At 40.5% G+C, this 21,575-nt stretch overlaps 1 protein-coding gene across 12 annotated transcripts in view; it reads right to left on the bottom strand.

Moving 5' to 3' along the window:
* The window catches only part of LOC129184924 (focal adhesion kinase 1-like), a 74,330-nt gene that overhangs the window by 9,386 nt on the left and 43,369 nt on the right, over positions 1–21,575 (bottom strand). For 10 of the 12 annotated variants that reach the window (XR_008572006.1, XM_054781446.1, XM_054781442.1 and 7 more), the window contains 8 exons: positions 20,186–20,286; positions 20,014–20,103; positions 19,709–19,913; positions 11,535–11,646; positions 5,783–5,860; positions 3,598–3,786; positions 3,146–3,271; positions 51–113 (listed from right to left, as the gene is read on the bottom strand). Coding sequence is in view for 11 of the 12 variants with exons in the window: in XM_054781446.1 (XP_054637421.1) it covers positions 51–113; positions 3,146–3,271; positions 3,598–3,786; positions 5,783–5,860; positions 11,535–11,646; positions 19,709–19,913; positions 20,014–20,103; positions 20,186–20,286 (964 nt within the window). In the remaining variant the exon portion in view is untranslated. The remainder of the gene's footprint in view (positions 1–50; positions 114–3,145; positions 3,272–3,597; positions 3,787–5,782; positions 5,861–11,534; positions 11,647–19,708; positions 19,914–20,013; positions 20,104–20,185; positions 20,287–21,575) is intronic. The other 2 variants (XM_054781447.1, XM_054781448.1) reach the window with 2 other exon arrangements.

Here is a 21,575-nt window from a genome sequence, read left to right as displayed (position 1 = left end):
GTTGCCGTCACCACATAATGATGGATACAGAAAACAAAGCAGCGACTTACTGGTGGCTGGAGTCCTCCGTCATCTCGGTCCAGACTCCCTCGAGAGCTTCTGGTGTCTGGTTTCTAAACAGACACATTCAAAAATGACAAAAATGACATCTTCACATCACCAAATTAGCAGTCGTTCAGTCCTGCAATGAATTCAAATATTGTTAGTCTTAGTAAGTGACAGTCTAACCATGTTTCAATTGAAATTTAGACAATATAGAAAAGCTTGCAAAGCAATCAGTACTCCAGCACCGGACGTCCAATAAAGCAGAGCGCACACAGTAGGAAGCAGCAGGATGCCAGTCTAACTGCTTACATACACACAAAAGTTTGAGCAACTTCCCCGCAACTTTTCAGATTGAATCCGAATTGCACTGCACCACAAAGAAGCATCAAATACACATTTTACATTGACATATATAATCCCATCACCATCAGTCCCTCTTTGCCTACCAGCTGTCCAAGGCAGGACTTGAAGACCAGCATTGCCATTGAGTTCATCTACGTATGTTGCTTGATCAGTTTGATTTGATGCGTTAGAGTCACTGCCTATCCTTGTGTCTGCCTGCACATTCAAGCGTCCAACCCTTCCTGCCTCCAGCAACCGTCCGTACACATGACTCCAAAGCCCGGAGAAGGGGAAGGAGACCCGGAGAGGGGAGGAGAGATGGAGCATGCTGCCAATGAGCTGTCACGCCGACCACTTTTCTATCCCAAAATGTTTTCTCCTCCTTCTCTTTCTCACCCCTCCCTGAAGGTACTGCATTATGAAACCAGCCTGGCAACTACACACATGTGCACAAGCACACATCTGCCTCCCCATCTTTTCAGTGAACTTGTGTGTTGTCAGTTAGTGGTTGTGTGTGTTGACTGGTCTGTAAGATTGTCAAAGACTATCATTAGCTTGGAATTCACACAGGCCACACCTGCCTTCAAACGTTCTGCATCCGACAGGAAATCGTCCTCACATGTACAGTAATCCCCTGTTTATCTCGATTGATTGGATTCAGACCCGACCGTAATACTGTCAGTGAAATTTTGCCAAGTAGGAGTCCTTATTTATAAATGTAATATTTTCGTAGTTAAAGCACAGAAAACCTGTTTATGACCTTCTAAATATGTTTTTTAAACATTATTAGAGCCCTCTAGACAAGAAGTAACACCCCTATAGTCACCTTTACACTTATATTACCCAATAAGAAGAGTAAATAAGCCATTTAAGACAGAGTTCTCAAACTTAATTTCACTGGGGGCCAGTGGGGGTAGAGTCTGGGTGAGGCTGGGCCGCATCAAGAATTGGGAGTAGGGCTGGGAATCTCAGGGTACCTCACGATACGATACAATTCACAATACATCCATGTGATAACACCACTGTTAGTTCAGTGTTGGTGTTTACTTGCCCCTGTAAGTATGTAAGTAACACCGAGCTTGCCCGGATGTTGCGGGCTGCAGTTACACTACTCTTTGATGTCCAGTCGCGGGCCGTAAGATACGATTTAGTGGGCCGCAAATGGCCCGTGGGCCGTGAGTTTGAGACCCCTGATTTAAGACATAAACAAGACTTGTGCTTGTGTGTGTTGCTATAAATGTGTTCCCTACAACAGAGTGAATGGCGGACAGGAGGTAACATCAGGGGTTCAGAGTTGAGTTTCAGTAGCTTGTGTTTTTATTAGGGATTATTGTGCCTGTTGTGAGATAATTCAGATCTGCAATAAAAGCCCGTTGTTTCGGCGATCAAGTCTCGTGTGTGTGTCTCACCAAAATTTACAGTAACATTACTGACACCTAATGACCAGTGTGGAATTGTACATATCTTCACCATCTTTGAATGCGTCTTTTTAATGCCTTATTTTTGTATTTTAGTTCATTTAACCATTTTTAATGCTTGAAAATGCTTAATTTAGGCAGAAAATATGTAACATTTGCTTAAATATGCATTTTTTGACTAATAATAGGCTGTATTCAACCACCAAATAGCTTGGCTTATTTAATATATTTTTGAAAAAACGTGTTAAGAGTGGAGCTGTGAAATCTGAACTGTGAAGTGGCGAGGGACGACTGCATGTTTTATATTTATGATTAGGAGAGTCACATATCAACAGAAGAGGCTGTCATAGGTTCTATATTGAAAAAGGCAAGGAGCACAAATTTTGTTTAAGAAACAATTTGATATCTTTAGTAAATTTAGTGTCTTCAGTGAAGTAGTTCTTTGTGAACAATGGTCTGGTTTCATGTAAATTTAATGCCTCAGTATAGGAGCAATTTGGAGATGTTAAACGAAACAAGAGGGACCAATGTGAGCAGAACGTAACACATGTTAACAGCAGCTAGGTAACAGAAAAACAAAATGCTCATTCATTAAATTACGTATTGCACCAAAATATTGTCACCAGAACTTGACGTGGACGAGTGGCTGTCTGTATATGAGCAGCCGGATATTAAAATTTCCCCATGTACGTAATACTGTCAATCCCATCAAGGGTTGCCACAGTGAGTCACTGAAATGATTTGTTTAGATTACTACCTTTCCTGACGTAACCCTCCCATTTATCAAGGCTTGGGAGTGGAGAATTCTAGTGGCGAAATGTTGGGGCACTGTCCGTACCCCCCCCCCATGTAAATGGTAATTAAATAATACGAAGAAATACTATTTATTACATGAAAATCTATCTATGGTATCCCGTCATCACAATCCCAACAACCCTAAGAGTATTTAACAAAATAATACAGCATAATAATAATAATAAGGCATCATGATGGGTGTTTCATATTTAAATATGAATGGAAATACCTTAGAAAGCCTGCTACATATTATGGAGAACAAATCACTTAAGTGAATAGTCATCTCTAGTATCTATTAAAAATGTTATTTGTATCAAATATACAGTTCCTGTGTGTTAATAGTACTGTATTAAAAAATGTCTGTGACATGACAACATGCAAAAAAGAAAAAAAAATACAATTTTTCCATGCAGACAACAATAACATGTCAAGATCACACTCAAGGGGGAGTTGCGGATATGTTAAGGATTGTCAGATCAGGTTACAGTAAATCATTAAAATGCTTAAAAAGCAATATAATATATACTGTGTGCGGAGTGTGTTACCAGCAGCCTTTCCTCCTGCTCCAGCCACCTCTGATCCTCCTCCATCTGTTGCTGTTGGAGCATCAGCTGTTCCTCCATTAACAAGCACTGTTGGCCTACACACTGCTGCATGTCTACTGCCCTGTCCTACACACACGCACGCACGCACGCACGCACGCAGACACCACGCGCACGCAAAATACGAACAAACAAACAAAAGACGACGCACGACAGCAAACATGCAACACAGCGACACATGGAAGACGACAAACATGCACACATGGAGACAAACACAGACAGCAACTTATGAGAAGCAGGAGCAACATAGTGGGCAGACACACTGAAAAAAATCATGGATGTCAATGGATTGAGGGGATCAGTGCTTTAGTTGCTGTTTTCTCAGTTGATGGACCTCCAGAAACTACACAAGCTTGTAGGCTTGTAGAAGTAACCTGATGAAATTGGTCTCCTACCTCCATGGCCGAGCCCCAGTGTGCCATGTCCTGTCCATGCGGCTGGGGGAGGTGCTGTACATGTGAGTGTGCGTGGACGTGGTGGCGGGGGTGCGTGTGCGCGTGATGAGTGTCCAGCATTGCGGCCGGCGCTGGGTAGAGGGCGCTTGGCACCGAGGGGAGGGTGTGAGGGCCAGGGTACCCTGTCATCTGACACAAAGAGGGAGTACAGGGATGTTGACAACTGCTGCCAAAACACACATTGTCCTGCACTGTATGTTAACATTAGGGCTGTCAAAACTGATATGTTAATGCGGATTAATCCATCGTGATGTGTGCTGATGTGAAAGAATCTGAGAATAAAAAATTTTCAAATGAATCATTATCATCAACATTATTAACCTGACAAAACTTTTTTTTTAATGCAATTACCCATCTGCAGCACCGAATGACTCAAAATCCCTGAAATGTCTCTGGCAATGCATTTGGGACAGTTTGTTTATCCAATTAGTGTTACCGTCATGCATGAGCATGCGGAAGTTGATCCGGTAGTGACAGGCTGCAGAACCAAACAAGTCAATATGGACAACGCTAAACAGCATGTTGGCCCTCTTTTAGTGCAAAAAAACCCATGACTGAACAGTCGACCGACAAAAGTATTATGCACACTCTGCAGAGTTTTCTTTTCACTGAAGCACTTCTACCTTAAAATACCACATTAAGGCAACGCATATGTTAGTTCAGGATTCTGCTAGCACTTTGGTTAACGTGCCACACAGCTTGCGACAAACCACCCTTACATCAAGTCAGGGCCTTAGTAAATCTACCTCAGACAAATTGACTGACACAATTGTCAACTGGATTGCAACAGACTCAATTACTGTATTTTCCAGGCTATATGTCGCTCCGGAGTATAAGTCGCACCAGCCAAAAATGCACAATGAAGAGGAAAAAACATATATAAGTTGCACTGGACTATACTGTAAGCTGGGGGAAATTGATTTAATACAATCGCAGACCAAGAACAGACATTTCATCTTGAAAGGCAAGTAGTAATAACAATAAAATGGAGAACAACAGACTAAATAGGCATCTTTGTTATTCAGTTATTCAGATAACTATAGCATAAACAACCCCCAAAGTCATTCATATTCATCGCCTTGGCACCAACCTGGGCGTGAAGACGCAACTGCACTGTTGACAAGCCTCTCCCGGCAGGATGTTGTTCAAGCACCCATTTGTGAATTTGTTCCTCTAGTGGTGGCCATTTAGCTTTTAGCCCGCAATTCACTTTTTTTGTTTTCTTCATTGCAGTTAGAGTATCCTCCGCTTTTCACCAGTCCCTCACACTCAAACTTTCTGCTGCTCGATTACCGTTTTCAAGTGTATATTTCACTACTTGCAGCTTGTAATCTGCAGAAGAGATTTTCTTTTTGGGAGCATTTGTGTTCCGTCTTTCTCATGCCTGTTGGCGCTGTCAACAGGCATGCAGACGGGACCATGTCAAAGAAGAAATAATAGATGTGCATAAGTCCGTCGTCTTCCCCTTAGGAGAAGTGGCATTACTTCTGCGAGTCATTATGCCGTACAAGACAAAAAAATATCACGAGAATGTCGACCGAGGTGAGTCATGTCCGTCGAAATATATATGCTGGCTTGTCGTCAAAGCTCACTTCTGGTCACGTGACGGCGACGAGGCTGTTGTGGGTCGATGACGTCACTATTCTCGTGTTGCCTGTATACGCGGCAACAAGCCAACGTTTTCATTTTCCCACTCTGGAAGTCATTTTCAAGATATACCGTTTCAGGCTGAAAACGATAAAATACTTTGCCTGTGTGGATAGCCCCTCAGTTGTCTTTATAAATTGATGTTTACATTGTACATTTTCAGTGATACAGGAGTGATAGGAGTAGCAGATACTGGCACACAAGCCAAGAGCGCCCTCTTGCTGCTGTCAGTGTGAAAAACATATATAAGTCGCTCTGGAGTACAAGTAGCAGGACCAGCCAAGCCATGAAAAAAAGTGTGATTTATAGTCGGTAATATAGATTAAAAATTAATATTTAATCACAGTTAATGAAAATTGATCCACAGCAACCCCGTGATTAATCTGATTACACATTTTAACCGTTTGACAGCACTTGTTAACATAACACAAAGACAAGATTCGTTATACTTTGGATCTTGAGGAACCTGTTTACATACCTGGTAGTGTCCAGGGTGCTGGGGACTGGGGTAATACCCTTCACTGGAGCGCGGACTGGGGTAACCTGGTCTACTCGGCTGTAGCCAGACAAAGAGACAAAGAAGACAAAAACTATGTTTACAATTCTTGTTGATCTAGTTTTCATGTTATATAACAGGACATACAACTAGCGCCCACTTTGTGTGGCTGTTAGCTGTCAAACTGAACTGAGATACGTGTTATATACACAAACAACAGTAAAACCATGGACTACTTAGATGTGATATCATGTCACACAGTTGAAAAAAGATGTGAAAAGATGATATGATACAGCTGTAACACAGCATCCTAAAAAGTTTCTGTCTTTGTCCACCACTTAGATTTGCTAAAGTGCATCATCTTCTGGTGGAATAGACACCGAAATTCAACAGGACATGACCTATATACATTCAAATGATATAATTTAATATACTTTATTGAACGTGCCTTAATTAAATGTTTTTCCATGCATCATAACAAAAACCATACCCAATCACAGGGCAGACACTTGTGGATGCATTACAGTCTCTATGTCCCCATTCTTACCCCTTCCCTGCCATTATTTTATAAATAATTTTGGGAAAGCATGAGTGTAAGATCTGTAGGACAATTCATTGCTTAGCACACAGACACAATCAATCACCATAAAGTTGAAAGTGCAATGCTGACATGGAAAAACAGTGCTGCCACAAAAACATGTCACAGAGACTTACAACCAGACTGGAGTGTGGCTGTAAAAATATTTTGCAATGCGATGTGATGTGATTGACGATAGCCAAACTGAATATGGCTTTTATTCTTCAATGTGCTTTCACTGTTACACAAAGGTGCCTTGAAATGATTTGTTTTTATTGTTGATAAAATACTAAACATGCATTTCCCAGGCAATCTTCAATGCTATGGCAATCATCGGTGCCTTCAGTTATGTGAACTTAGCTTGCTTTGTGGTTTAGTCATAAAACATAGAGCATGGTTCTATGTTTGCAAGCCCAGTGGAATAAGGGCGTCCTGACCAAGCTAAACATAGGCTGTGATAATCTGACGACACATCAACACAAAGCCTGACGCAGACAAAAGCAAATAGCTACCATGACATGAAACACAACGAAGGTCAATCAACAACATGCCGGTAGGCTGACTGCACAGTTATGCTGACTGCACAGCGATGCTGGTGTTAGCAAGAAATCAGTCACTCCACACACTCCACGAGGAAGCAAAGTTGCAACATTCTTGGTCGGGCTCCTTGAAAAGTGGGTATTTCAACATAACCACAATAAATAAAGTAATCAATTACAGAATCCGTTTATTCTTAAACATCTTAAACTCTGGGCATTTTTCTGGTGCAGTAAATGACAAATGGTTCTACTACACATCTACAAGGTCTACATAGATGATCTTGGTATCAAAGTAAAGGGACACTGATGGCTGCGATTGGCTGGCGACCAGTCGAGGGTGTACCCCGACTGTCGCCCGAAGTCAGCTGGGAAAGGCTCCAGCATGCCCCCGCGACCCTAATGAGGATGAAGCGGTATAGAAAATGGATGGATGGATGGATGGGACATTGATGGTTAGTATAAATGGGAAATTGTACGTACCTCTACTAATGGGTAAGTTTAAATGAAGCTACTAATTCTGTGAGGTTTAATGGTAGAAAAATGATACTTGTAATATTGGAACGGCTAATTGTTAGCTTTCAAACGGTGCCAAGTTTCTGGCATTATTCTTTTTTTTAATGAAATTATATCTCACATGCTGGTTTTATGCCGTTCACTTGTTTTCAACATTTGCCTGTTTAAAAGCTTGTAGTTTGAATTCTGTCTTCTGTTTTCTTAAAATGTGTTTTGTTAAGTTTGTAGCTGATGTGCAGCATGTGTATCACGTAGCAATTACCATAGCAACGCAGACAGTGTTGGGGTATGGACGTTTTAAAGGTTAAAGTAATCGGTTTGTTTTGGTTTGGTTTAATTTTATTTGAACATGCATGCAGGCTACAATGGAATACATCTCATGAATCATTTCACAGTTCCTCATGTGCAAAAGGAGTAGGAAGAAGCAAAGTTTATTTAATCCTACTCCACATCTTGTGCAGCACATATTATTCACTTCCTGTATTCCATGTAATATTATTCCATATAATAATCAATGTAATAATGGATTAATAATAAAAAAGTAAAAACAAGCATGACAGAACATACATATAATAATCAATATAATCTAAGATGTTCTCTAAGATCATATTTCTCCTCTCTTATAGAGAAATGCTGCATGACGTTTTTGGGTAACATGTTATTGTTAACTTTATGCATTATTTTAGCAGTTTGGAAATATACTAAATCAGCAAATTAAAAAAAAATATATTCTCAAATTCATTCTTGCACCAATGTTATCTGAATTACACACTTGTCCTGTGGATACCAAATCAGTGCTGATTTTGAGATTGTGGTGTGTGTTTTGGGAAACACGAGGAGAATGAGGTTAATTAAAATGATAATTTTACTGTTATTGTTTGAGAATATTTGATAAAATATTTATCTTGTCATTTTTAACGCAGTCTAAGGAGTGGTTCAGAGGCTCATTTCACTGCAATTTTACACAAGTGTAACTGACAAAAGTGACAAGTCTTGAAGAGGAGCAGAAAGAAGCATTTACCTGGTTTACAGGAAAAAGAATGTTGCAACACAATACAATGCATTTCCATTAGTAAGTAAGTAGTTGTTAAATGCATGTTATTGTAAAATTATATCACCTGCCTTTATTGTTCTGTGAGGGGAAAGGGTGCAGGAGCTGGGACAAGGCATGTGGACAGTTAAAGGAAGGTCAGTGCTTTGATTGGGTGGATAGGGGGTGATTGTTGTCCGAGTATAACCAGAGGGCATTGGGAATAGTTGGTCAGAGCGTGAAAGAGCAGGAGGGGGTGGCAAAGTCCTTGAAAGATTTGCTTGGCAGCTGGACAACAGAGAGGCTTGAAGTTTGGAATTTGTCTCGACGTTGCCGTTCTGGAAGGTGAGGGCACAGGCATCGGACACGATGCAACTCAGAGAATTAGGACTGCGTTGGGAAGGGAGCCTAAGTAAGGAAAGGGAGCTATTGGGGTTTGACTGGGACAAACATTGTAGGTGGTCATCAGTAGGGGGATTGGTCTTGCGGGCACAGCTGTCAGAACAAAAGTCAGCATGAGATTGCAGGTGTAAGCGGGACTTGTGGTTTGTGTGGTGGTGAGAGAAACAGCAACTGTGATAAGTTTTGTCCTGAAAAAGAGGTGAGTAAGAGGGAAAAGCGGAACAATGAGAGGAATAAAGGAGAGAAGATGACATGGGAGAGAGGGTGCAAGGAGATGAAGGAGGAGGGTTCCCTATGCAGAGGGAAAGCTGTGAGGCAATACGCTGGTTTTGATGGCAATGGTGAGGAGAGGAAGCGGACAGACAGTCCAGACTGAAGGTGGGCTGCAGGGAGGGACGGCGACTGGGCTGCAAACACAATAGAAAGAAAAACGGTAGAGAATGCAAATAATAAGGGCTTGGGAGAGGAGCTTACACACCATATAATTCATCAGCAATTATATGGCTACTGGAGAGTTTTTAAGTATTTCCAAAGTCTCTGAATAGGCAAACTTTTAACGGAACTGCACCAATGTAGCATTCTCTAATACAAGTAACACAATCACAAGCCCCTCAAAGTTCCACAATTATGCAAAACTGACTTTTTAATGATGTTATAACTAGGGGTGTCAAAAGCATTAATTGCGATCAATTAATTACAGTCATATTTAGCGTGGTTTTTTTTTTTAGATCTAAATTTATCTAATTTTTAATCCGTTGATTTACTGTGTCTGTATGCACCATTGGGCTTCTTGTGTTTGAGTTGTTGGGGGTGGAAAACAACGGTCAGTCACACCCTGAAGTGGCTGTCATTGTGTTGGGAGTTGCCCTCCAAGTTGGGAGTTGGGAGGGCAAAGTGAGTAGCGGAGAGGAGATGTGAGACTTGGCAGTCCAATGAATGGGACAGCGCTCCAAAGGGACCTTCGATAAAGGAAGAGTGATATGCCTTCTTTGTAAGAAGGAGTTTGCTTACCACCAAAGCAGCTGAAGTTTAGTCTAATACATCAACGCAAAGCACCCAGTCGCGAGTGCAGTCACAGCTAATATTAGCAGCGTAGACATTAGCAATTTAGTGAACCAAAGCAAAGCTCTTTGCCAAAATAACTAAACGAGAACACCCCACGTATGAGCAAGTCTGCGACCGACAGGCTGACATATGCCCTTGCCAAGTGGATTGTGATGAATTGCAGGCCAATAAACATAGTGGAAGACGAGGGATGAACAGTGGTGTCGCAAACTGCATCCAGTGACTCATCATACAAGCCACCGTGCTGGAATACATTTACGACCAAAATCAGCAGGATGTACAAAGGCGAAAAGAAAAACAAACAAAATTTTGATCCACCCAGAGATCATTGGACCTTAGCTGGTTCAGTGTTCAATACTTGTATTGCTCAGAAAAGTGTTCTTACTGATGTGTTAGCTTCAGTGCTTAATATGGACCTGATGTTTTATTTTCATTTTTCTTTTCAATGATTGGAATATTGGTAAAAGAACATAGCAATATTCCCCATGGTGTTACTGAAGGTTTTTAAAAAACTAAAGGTTGTAGGCAGCACTTGGGACTAGTCTCAAATACAGCAGAATGTAAATGGCTAGGACTGCTGTTCAAGTGTGTTAAAAACAATAAATAACTTTATTAATTTTGTTTTTTATTATATCTAAATATTTTCCATCTTCCACAATCATGTTATGAATTTAAATGAAAATATCTCAAGGTGAGGGCATTTCTCAGCAATCTTTAGGTGAGATTAAAAAAAGATTAATTAGATCAGTTAATAACAGATCATAATTAATTAATCTCTCCATTTTTTTTAATCTCTTGACAGCACTGTAACATGTGTCAGTACAGTAATGTGTCCCTCTAGACTGTGCCACAAAATCATCTTTCATGTCAGTTTTTCATGACATGACGGGAAAAACCTCCTTCCAACCATGACGTTGCTGCGAAAATGAGACTGTAAAGGTAGCGCTGTAGCTCATGTTAGCGTTGTCCTCCCCCACTGCTGAATGTTATGTTGTTGTATCTGATATACTGTATGTATCTATTGCGTTTGACAAATGCAGAGTTACAGTGTATACGGAAAAAATGGCTGAAGTGCACAATAGTGCTTCTTGGAGCCACGCACTATGTCAGAGACAGGCGTGGGCAGCTCATTAGTATTAAAGCTACACAAAACAGCCTGTTCCCTGTAGGGCTTGCTAAAAGCACCTTTAAACTGTTTAAATTCCAGCATCAAGGCTAGATTCTAGCCAACACACTTTCACTTTCAACATTTCAATGCAATGTTTGTTGAAAAAGCATAATGTCGGACCTTTAACAAACATGTCATGTGTTTTCTATGACATACTGAAGGTCTTTGTATTAAGTAGCCATGAGGAGGAGCTAACAGATGTTAACAGGAGGGGGACGATGGCTGTAAGCAGGGATAAAGTAGCCAGCAGCTGGGGAAACAAGTTGAGCAGTGGGGTGGTTTAAGGTTTCTGACTCATAGAAAGCATGTAAGTAGTGCATATTTTCTCCAGGCACAGTACTTAAGCTGAATAACAACTTTTACAATGAACGATGGCCAGTGGAACCATGCAAAATATACTAATATAAAAGACTGAGTCAACCTAAAACGTGTGGTCTTACTTTTGGTGGTGCCTCATCAGACCCACCCGAATCCCAAGAAACGGTGACCTGTCTCCTCATCTCCATCCTGTTCCTCTCCTTCTGCTGGACTTTCTCTTCCTCTAGTATGGTACTGCAAAAGGAGGAAAGACACAATTGTTGTAGACTTTCTACTGCATGATAACTGCTGCAGCAGTCAGCAGCTAAACAGGCATTATGAGTCTGAAGAGATAGTGTCATAATGTCCATCACTGTAATCAAAAATAATACAGTAAAACACCATTAAGCACTGTTATTCTTGTATATTGTGGCTCGGGTGTAATAAAATCCCTCAAAAGGAATGAAAAGCAGAACGGCATCTCAATCAATCAGGTCTTTAAAAGCATTCAAACTGCCTAGGATGAAGATAATATGAGATACATGAGCACTTGCAGGAAATCTTTCCAACAGATGCTCTAACATAAATACACTTCTTTAACAGACTGTTATCAGAACATAACTGTATGCTTATACTGTACGATTACATGACGACATTGCAGTAAAAATGGTCTCTGAGAAATGATAGTGCCATTACAGTGCACTAATAACCAGTACCTTCACACTGTAATGGGTACAGTAAAAGCAATCTGTTCCATCTTCAGAAACTACTTTCATATCATACCGTGTGCAGTGTGTAAAAACAGAATTTCCTCGCTACGTAGGTTCTTACTAACCCATTCTCTGTGGATAAAAACCTGCTAATCCAAACAGTTAAGCTTGTCAAAGGAGTGAGCGGATGGTTCCACAAGAGTGAAGTTGTTCGGAGGATCGAGCACACACAGTCTTTCTACTCTCCTGTCCTCAACGAGACTAAATGCTATTTTCAGAAACATCATTACCCTCCTGTTCTGTTGTCTCCTACCATGTGTGCCTGTCTGTGTGTGTCCTTGCACCTGTCCAAGTCTGTCTCTTGGCAAGCCTTGTGTCCTTTATAACCCATTTGAACGCATATTTGAATGACAGTGTCAGTGGGAACATTCCCAGTTAACTTTCCCGCTGAAATAATATGCAATATAGTAAACACGTATCAAGATTGAAATTTGCAGGACATACAGTATTTGGAGTTATGTACTTTTGTGTGTTTTATCCAACTGTCACTTGATGCATAATACAGTAAGTTGAGCATTTATTAGTCACATAAAATATTATATTTGTATAATAGCTGAAAAGCAAAGAGTGAATTAACTTTACTTTTAGCTTTGTCTTAGTATGGTAACGATTCATACTGTACAGTGCTTGACTGATGGAAAGGCTTATTATTGGATCTCGGTTGGGGTATTTGTTCCTTCACTCAGGGTATGACTATAGTCTCTCACCAGCAGCAGTACTGAGTTTATGGTAAAGACTGACTGGAATATATCGTCTGGGTAGCAGCAACGTCTGTCCCCACTGTAAGCAGGCAAAAGACTTGTTGTGCTCTGTGCATATTACTGGTATACTGTTAAAAAAACTGTTAAAAAAGCTGCATCGCAAACAAAGGTTGCCACTTTACTCGAGGACTCAATACCCAGTCCCCCCGCAAGCCTTGTCGGCCAGGGCGTGTTGACTCCACTGGCCTGGTTGTAACTGCTCAGGTCTTTCATCATTTCGCAAGAGAGAAGACAGCTGAGTCTTGGATTTTGTCTTCTTACCTTAGAGCTGTCCAGTGTAGACTAGGCATGGGCCGTTATGGGATTTTGAGGGTATGATAATAACCTTAGGGAAAAATATCATGGTTTTACGGTATTATAATTACATATGTGTTATAATAATTCTATATAACAATAATTCTAAAATGTGTTATCTTTATTGAAAAGAAGAGGAAAAAAACTTTCTGTTGAACAGTCATGTTTAAACAATATAATAGAACATAATGGAAGTGGAACATCCATCCATCCATTTTCTATACCGCTTCTCCTCATTAGGGTCGCGGGGGCATGCTGGAGCCTATCCCAGCTGACTTCGGGCGACAGGCGGGGTACACCCTGGACTGGTCGCCAGCCAATCACAGGGCACTATGTATTTAAAATAAATAACAAAAATAATAACTGAATTATTTCTAAAACAATAAATAAAATGCAATTCTTCATGAAATGAAATCGAAAATGGCTTATCCTGAGACTTATGTCACAAGACCATACGTATTTTCTTACTAAACAACAAAAAAAAACAAAGCAAAATGAAAATAAATGCAATTATTGGCTCAATTAGTGGATCAAATAAATAATAATAAAAACAAACTCATAATGTTATGTTATTATTTTATAGTGTGGTGAATGTGCAGGTCACAACTTGTCCACAAGTGTTTTGGAATTGTGCATTTGCTGAGTTTTTATTAATTTGTTTCACTTCCGTTTCCGGGTCATGTGGTTGTTGTCAGCAACTATTGCTAAGCAGTTGTTGCTTGTTGTTCAGTTCAAAAACCTAGCGCTGCTGTGCATGTGTATACCAAGGAGACCTGTTGTAAATGGATTAAATCTTCTAAATGTGCATCCCTTTGAAGGAATCTTTCATGTGAGTACAATGTTTTCACTTAGCAATGCTATATTAGTGTATATTGTCAGCTCATGCCTGTGATTTCAACACATCAAAGCCCAGTTTAAACTGTGAGGAATAACGCAGAACATGACAAAGTATTTCCACATTGTGGCTGCATTTGACCTCCACTTCCTCTCATACCGTAAGATGCTATGATGAACTATTTTAGCAGTTTTGAAACCGTGACTTTTTCCGGTAACTGGCCCATGCCTAGTGTAGATTCTTGGCAGTCAATGGATAGAACTACTAGTATATAATGGTAACATTGTAATAGACTTAAAAAAAATTTTTTTATGATGTAATCTATACTTTCCGTCACTCTAAAATGAAAGCTTTCATGGGGAGCAGATGACAATCAAACATACCAGTAATGGAGGGAGATACACTGTATGGACACATATACACTGTGGACTAGTATTTGACGATGTGGTCACTGTCCCTATAAAATGAAAATGTAGGACAACATGGAGTATACAGTCATGTGAGAAAATTAGGTTACCTGCTCAAAATGCTTTAATTCGTGTACAGTTTATCTGCTTTCTATCTTTCTGCGCAACCTCCAGCAAACAGATTTAGATATGTCAACCTGTATTTTTTTTTTAGGCACATATTCTTTAAAGTACATTCCTGTTCATGTTCCATGAGAATGCACAATTCTATTTAAAAAAAATTTCAATCCTATCAAATCTGGATAAAATTGCACATCTACAATCCCATCAAACATGGCCACATGCTCTTTGTGAACGTTAGGTCTGGACTGATTGCTTTCTCTTGTTACATAAAGTTACTGTAGGTTTAAAAAGGTGGAAAAATCATTACTGCTGAACATATCTTGAATGTTGAACAGTCATAAACTATGAAATGAGTATTTTCAATAAAGAAAATGTTTCCTTCGGTGCTTCGGTTGAAGCAGGACACATCCCCAACTTGGCTAATACACACTGTAGCAGTTTAACAATATGCAAGGTGAGAAAAAACAGTCATCAACGTAATGTTTGAGATGCAAACTACACACAGTACCTCAGTGCCTGGTGCAACATTTCTCTTATAAACAAAGAGACACAAAGAAGGAAATACTTTACCTCAAGACCAGGATGCTCTAAGAGCAGTAGCGTATCCACTCAACATCTAGTTTTACAGCCAATAAAATCCACTAATGAGGTGCACTTAGGGACCAAAATAAATAACTGCAACAGATTCCCGCCTCACTCACAAGTCAAAACTCAGATCTTCTGGTAAGGTGACTGTAGCATGCTATAAAGCAGCAAAGAAATCTGCATTGTGTGAGGAAAAAAAAAAGTCTGCAAGCTTTTGCAGTCGAGCTCTTCTGAAGCTTACTCCTTTCTTTCCTACACTCATTCTCTCTCACTATTCCGTTTTTCTCTGCTTCTATTGGCAAGCTGAAGCTCCTGGCAGCTGCCCACTGTGTAAACACACGCACACAACCACACAGACACGTTGGTCGTCTGTCTAGGAAAACTGTAAGGGAAGCTGCGAGCTGCATATTTGGCAGGCGAGACCTATAATTGATATTATGATAGAAACGTTTTCCAGACCAAGAGGGAACCCTATACCCTTTATAAGCACGACTTACTCTTGTTAATACAGTCAATGACTTTACGTGATCGCATGAGAATTAGTAATGATTCCATAATAACCAGATATTCCAGTTTTGCATTGACCACCAAGCATGGTGTACACGTGTGAGACTAATATGCTGACGTGCATGAATTTGAGCAGTGTGGCTGGTTTGAAATATGTGAATCAAAGTATTAGGCACACAAAAGAGAAAATGGGTGTACAGAGAGTAGTAGAATAAAACTACAGGAAGAAAAGCTGACACAAATAAAAGAGGAGCTATAATGGAGAAATTTTAAGGTGTGAGTCATACCGGTTTAGAGAAAACTCATAAAACCGCAGCAGTTAAAAACGCACTCTTATTTTCCTATTTTAGCATTTCAAAGACAGAGACAGAAAATGTTTGTTTCTAAAAGAACCTCTTCGTGTCATACTTATTTTTCAATGTAAATGTGAAAAAAACTAACTATTAGCTACATGACCAAAAGTTGAACTGTCTTTGCAAGCAGCAGCAGCAACTATAATCATGACAAGGATCAATTACACTGCAGATGAAAACTATACTGTCATGCGAATACAGTACCAGGGTACTCACAGTGACACCTGCTGTCCAAACAGTATAAGAAAACGTAAACAGTATTTAAATGTTTATATTTAAATGGGAATGTTGTAAAAGTCATGGAGGTGTGGGAACACCTCAAGGCCAACTTTTAAAACAAGGTGGGCCTTAAGCATTGGTGGAAAATATGTAACAGTTGTATTTTCACAGGAAAAAAAATCTTTTTTAAGCCTCTTTCACAAGAGTGAGTACACATATTCATGCTGTATTACTAAGAAAAGAGAACCAGGGCTAGGGGAGGTGATGATTCCAATGTGAGGAGAAGCATAGGAGGAAATATAACCAGACCTGGTGACGTCAAATGGTCGTTTAACTGCAGAAGTATGAGCCAGTTGTGCAGTCTACTTTTAGAACACAAATGTTGGAAAATTAACATGGCAACATTGCGGTTTCAACTCTCAAGAATTCACAATGCGATGAATGACATGTGATGTGTGTTCAAGTCAGGTAAAGGCCATTCAAAAATTCCTTCCAACATTGCAGAACTGTGTAAAGGTACCATTCAATACAGTGTCCTCCAGAAGTATTTTTGCTGTAGAACATTTGGGTTTGACACCATAAGACAAATACAGAGCAACATTTTAACTTTTATTTCCAAGTATTTACATCTGAATCAGATGCACAACTTTGTTGCACGCTTTTGTTTGAACCCACACCATTGTTCGTGTTAGGAAAAGTACTATAATATATGACAGACAGGTGTGTTTTGTTGCCCACCTGTGTCCTATTTCAGATTGAGTAGGGTAGGTTTTGCCTGCGTAAACTGCATTTTGAGATAAAAACAACATGAAAACCAGAGAGCTGTCTATGCAGTAAAAAAAAAACAAGGAATTGTGAATCTGAAAGAAGATGAAAAATCAATCAGAACCATTGCACAAACACTGGTCATAGCCAGTACAACCATTTGGAATGTTCTGAAGAAGAAATAAACCACTCATGTACTAAGTAAGAGAAGTCGAACAGATAGACCAAGCAAAACATCAGCAGCTGATGACAGAAACATTGTGAGAGCTCTAAAGAAATACTCTAAAACAACTGTTAGTGACATCTGCAACAACGTGCAGAGGACAGGAGTGACGGTATCGCTATCTACTATTTAAGCTTTGCTTCTTCCTACTCCCTTTGGGCATGTGGAACGGTGAAATGTTGATTGATGAGATGTATTCCATTGCAACCTTCATGCATGTTCAAATAAAATGAAACCAAACCAAATACTTACTTAGTACACCGATGGTTTATTTCTTTTTGACATATCAGTTGGTTCAATTGGAGCTAATAATTAAAGAATAAAAAGGCTAAAAAATTTAAAACAAAAATTTGCCAGTGCAGAAAGGCAGTTTATGCAAAAAGCATGCCTGTGCAAATAACAGCGAAGGTAGTTTTTGTTGAGTGGATGGGTTACTGTCCAGAGGCAGGTGGAAAAGGGGGGAGGTAGTGGGCATAGTTCAGCTTCCTGACAGCATGATGGATGAAGCTGTTTGTGAGTCTTGTGATACGGGCCCTCACTGAGGGCAGGAGGCTGAAGTGGCAGCGAGAGAGGTGATAGTTGTCACCACCGATGCTGATGTCGAGTGTTGAAGATGTCAGAGAGGGGGGCAAGGGGACATCGATGATCTTGCTCGCTGTGTTCACGACTCGTTGCAGAGCCTTCCGGCAGTAGATATTGCAGCCTCCGTACCACACTGTGATGCAGTCAGTGATGTTGCTCTCTATGGTGCCTCCATAGGAAGAGCACATGATGGGTGGTGGGATTCCTGCTCTCTTCATCTTGCGGAGGAAGAAGGCCAGCAATGTGGTGTTGTCGGACCAGGTGAGATCCTCAGAAATGCACAACTCCCAGGACCCTGGTGCTGCTCACACTCTCTACAGCAGCACCGTCGATTGTCAGTGGGGGGTGCTGTGGGGGTCTTTTCCTAAAGTCACAACAGTCTCTTTGGTCTTCCCCACATTGAGGAAGAGACTGTTGTCCTTGCACCACTGAGTCAGTTGGCCCACCTCACTGCTGCAGTTGGCCTCATCGTTATTGGAGATGAGGCTCACCACAGTTATGTCGTGCACAAACTTAATGATGTTGTGGGTGCTGGATTCTGGCACACTATTGTGGGTCAGCAGCGTGAAGAGCGGAGGGCTGTGATGGTCTTGAATGTTGATCCTGCAGACTCGCATGTTTTGTGGCCTCCCTGTGAGGAAATCCAGCACCAACTTGCAGAAAGAAACTTTAAGTCCAAAGTGTCCAAGTTTTTGTCTGAGCTGCTGGGGGATGGTTAAATGCTGAACTGAAGTCCAGGAACAGCATTTGCACATATGATATGATACATATGATTTTCCATCTTCTCTCAGAATCAGAATCGCTTGATTTTTTACACAGACAATTATCTGATTTTCATGTTGTTTTTATCTCTAAATGCAGTTTACACTGGCAAAGCCTGTCCTACCCAATCTGAAACTGAGCGTAGATATATCCAATACTTTTGCTTACATGAAAAATGGGTGGGTACAAACAATAGGTGCTATCTAAGCTGTGCATCCAATCCAGATGTAAATACATGGAAATAAAAGCTGAAATGTTGCTCTTTGGTCTTGTATTTGTCGTTTGATGTCAATCCCAAATGTTTTCAGTCCACAACAAAATTAAATAAATTAACCTCATTGTTCCAATACATCCGAAGTGCACTGTATGTCATAGGTTTTCAAAGTGGGATGCACCGGAAGACTTCAGGAGAGGTGCAGCAATGTCTTTCAAATCTGCTAAGCTAAGCATTCATATCAAATGAAAAATGAACTGATTTTTACTTCCTACAAACAGCCATTGAACAGAGCCCGGGAGTCTGAGCAGAAACCTCCCCATATTATATTCTCTGAGGAGAGGGTCACCCTGCCACACTTTCAAAACCCATGAGATAATGTTGAGGATGTTGTTTTAGCAATATTTTACTGACTCGTTTTACAGCACAGAACTCCACCAAGGCTGAATTGTTAACACAATAATAGTAGACTGTATTTCTGTTTTTTTTGTCCATTTAATGAACTCTTCCTTTCTCTATGTGTCTATTTACTGTTCTTCCTTTTGCACAGAACAGTGTCCATCCATCCATCCATTATCTATGCCTCTTATCCTCACTAGGGTCCCAGGGGTATGCTGGAGCCTATCCCACCTGACTTTGGGCGAGAGGCAGGGTACACACCGGACTGGTCGCCAGTCAACAGCAGGGCACATATACAGTAGACAAACAACCGTTCACACTTACATTCATACCTACGGACAATTTAGAGCCTCCAATTAACTAACATGCATATTTTTGGAATGTGGGAGGAAACCGGAGAAAAACGCACACACGCACGGGAGAACATGCAAACTCCACACAGAGATGCACAGAACAGAATATCTTAAGAATCCACACAAAGATCTGTACGCTTTCAAACCACACTTTAAATTAAGTACCTGAGCTGGGTTTTCAGTTCATTGAAGCGTGGCCTCTTGCTGGGATCATACGACCAGCACTTAGTCATCAAGCTGTACAGGGTTGGAGGGCACTGAGGGGGCATAGCAAGTCGTTCTCCATTCTCTATCCTGCCAATGACGTCGTTGTTTTTGACACCTTGGAAAGGTTTGATGCCGTACATCAAAATCTCCCACATACAGACACCTATGCAAAGCCACAAAAATATACAAATATATTTAAATATTAGGGAGTAAAGGGTGAACAGAAACAAATTATTATATTATTGTAATACTGTAGAACCTACCAAACATCCAGACATCACTGGCTGTGGTAAATCTTCTAAAATTTATTGACTCAGGAGCCATCCATTTAATAGGCAGCTTCCCTTTAGAGGCTGGGAGACAGAAATGAGAGGATGTTACATTTGACTGATTGGTTAGCAATTAATGTAGAATGCATGGAGGAGCTATTCTTACCTTTGTAGTAAGAACTGTCTTCCATGTACCGTGACAGACCAAAGTCACCCAGCTTCACACAATCCACAGTGGATACCAGGACGTTGCGTGCTGCTATGTCTCTGAAGAGGAAACACATAAGTCTCTTTCACACAGAGATTACACAAAATTGGAGCACCAGAGCTGGAATGGTAAAACCAGCCTTTATTTGCCTCTGCCTTTTACAGAAAACCCAGCGATGTAGGAACTGTGTGTGCTTTCACACACAATGTGCAAATTTCCTAACCAAATATTGGGCAGAAACCTAAGGTGAGGCTGCCGCGAGTGTCACTTCTCGGCTTAGTGCACAAGCCCTGCCTACCATCTGAGTGGACATGGTGCCTGCCATGGTGCCTGTTTGTCAGCATGTCACCAATATGTAATGTTGCAAAAACCTATATTATACACCATGACTTTTTACAGCCTCTGTAATGTCTTTAATGTAAGTATGACATCATTATTCTTGCCAATTGGACAATAAAATACACATAACACGTATAACACATGTCATACGGGTGGCGCTTGCAGTACACTTCTCACCCTGAAGGGGTGAGGGCAAGCATGAGCTAGAAGGTACTTGTCACTGCTGTCCTTCCATAGAGAGGAAAAGCTGGCTTTTTTTTTGCAAGCCAAATGCAAGATATTTTTTTTAACTCTACTGAATTAATTAATGAGTTTGACTGCCAAGATGGAGGATTATATACCCAAGCTCACCAGGAGGTGATCAGACTTTACAATAGAGTATTAAAACTTTTCCTGAAGGACAGTGAGCATGTACTTCATATATCGATCAAAGGTAAGAACACAAATGTTTTTCAGTTTATAAAATAATAAATAAATGGGACTAAAGTATTTGAAAGCATTTTGAATTTTTTTTTTTACCCAAGTGAATTATTATCCTCTTAATAAGCAACCTGTATTAACATAAGAAAAACTCCAAAGGGTTAGTGCCTCACCAGCCATGAGCCTCACCCCACGTCACAGAATAGAACTGCCAATGCTCTTGCTCCAAAATACAAATGTTATGGTGTCACGCTGTACCCCACAATCCAGTCCACCGCAACTTCATGTAACATTTTTTGGGGCGTTCATTATTATTACCGAACATTTTTGGTGAGGAGCCGTATAAAATGAGGCTACAGACCCATTTTCCATTCACCTCTTTTTAGCTCTAGTTAGCTCTAGTTACCTCGTCCATGGAGGTTACTATCTCTGTTTGTTAGTGTAATTACGTAAAAGTTACTAAAGCAACTTCCATAACACTTCGGGGGGATGGGGCAAGGGCCAAAAGGAGAGCCATTTCCATGTTTGATGACTACACTTTTTATTCCTGAGATTAATGAATGCCTCAATATACAGGGTCAGGCAAAAT

The sequence above is a fragment of the Dunckerocampus dactyliophorus genome, chromosome 7, assembly GCF_027744805.1.
Source record: "Dunckerocampus dactyliophorus isolate RoL2022-P2 chromosome 7, RoL_Ddac_1.1, whole genome shotgun sequence".
NCBI classification, from domain to species: domain Eukaryota; kingdom Metazoa; phylum Chordata; class Actinopteri; order Syngnathiformes; family Syngnathidae; genus Dunckerocampus; species Dunckerocampus dactyliophorus.
Note: the sequence above shows the minus strand (reverse complement) of the source record. Positions and strands in the feature narration are given on the sequence as shown.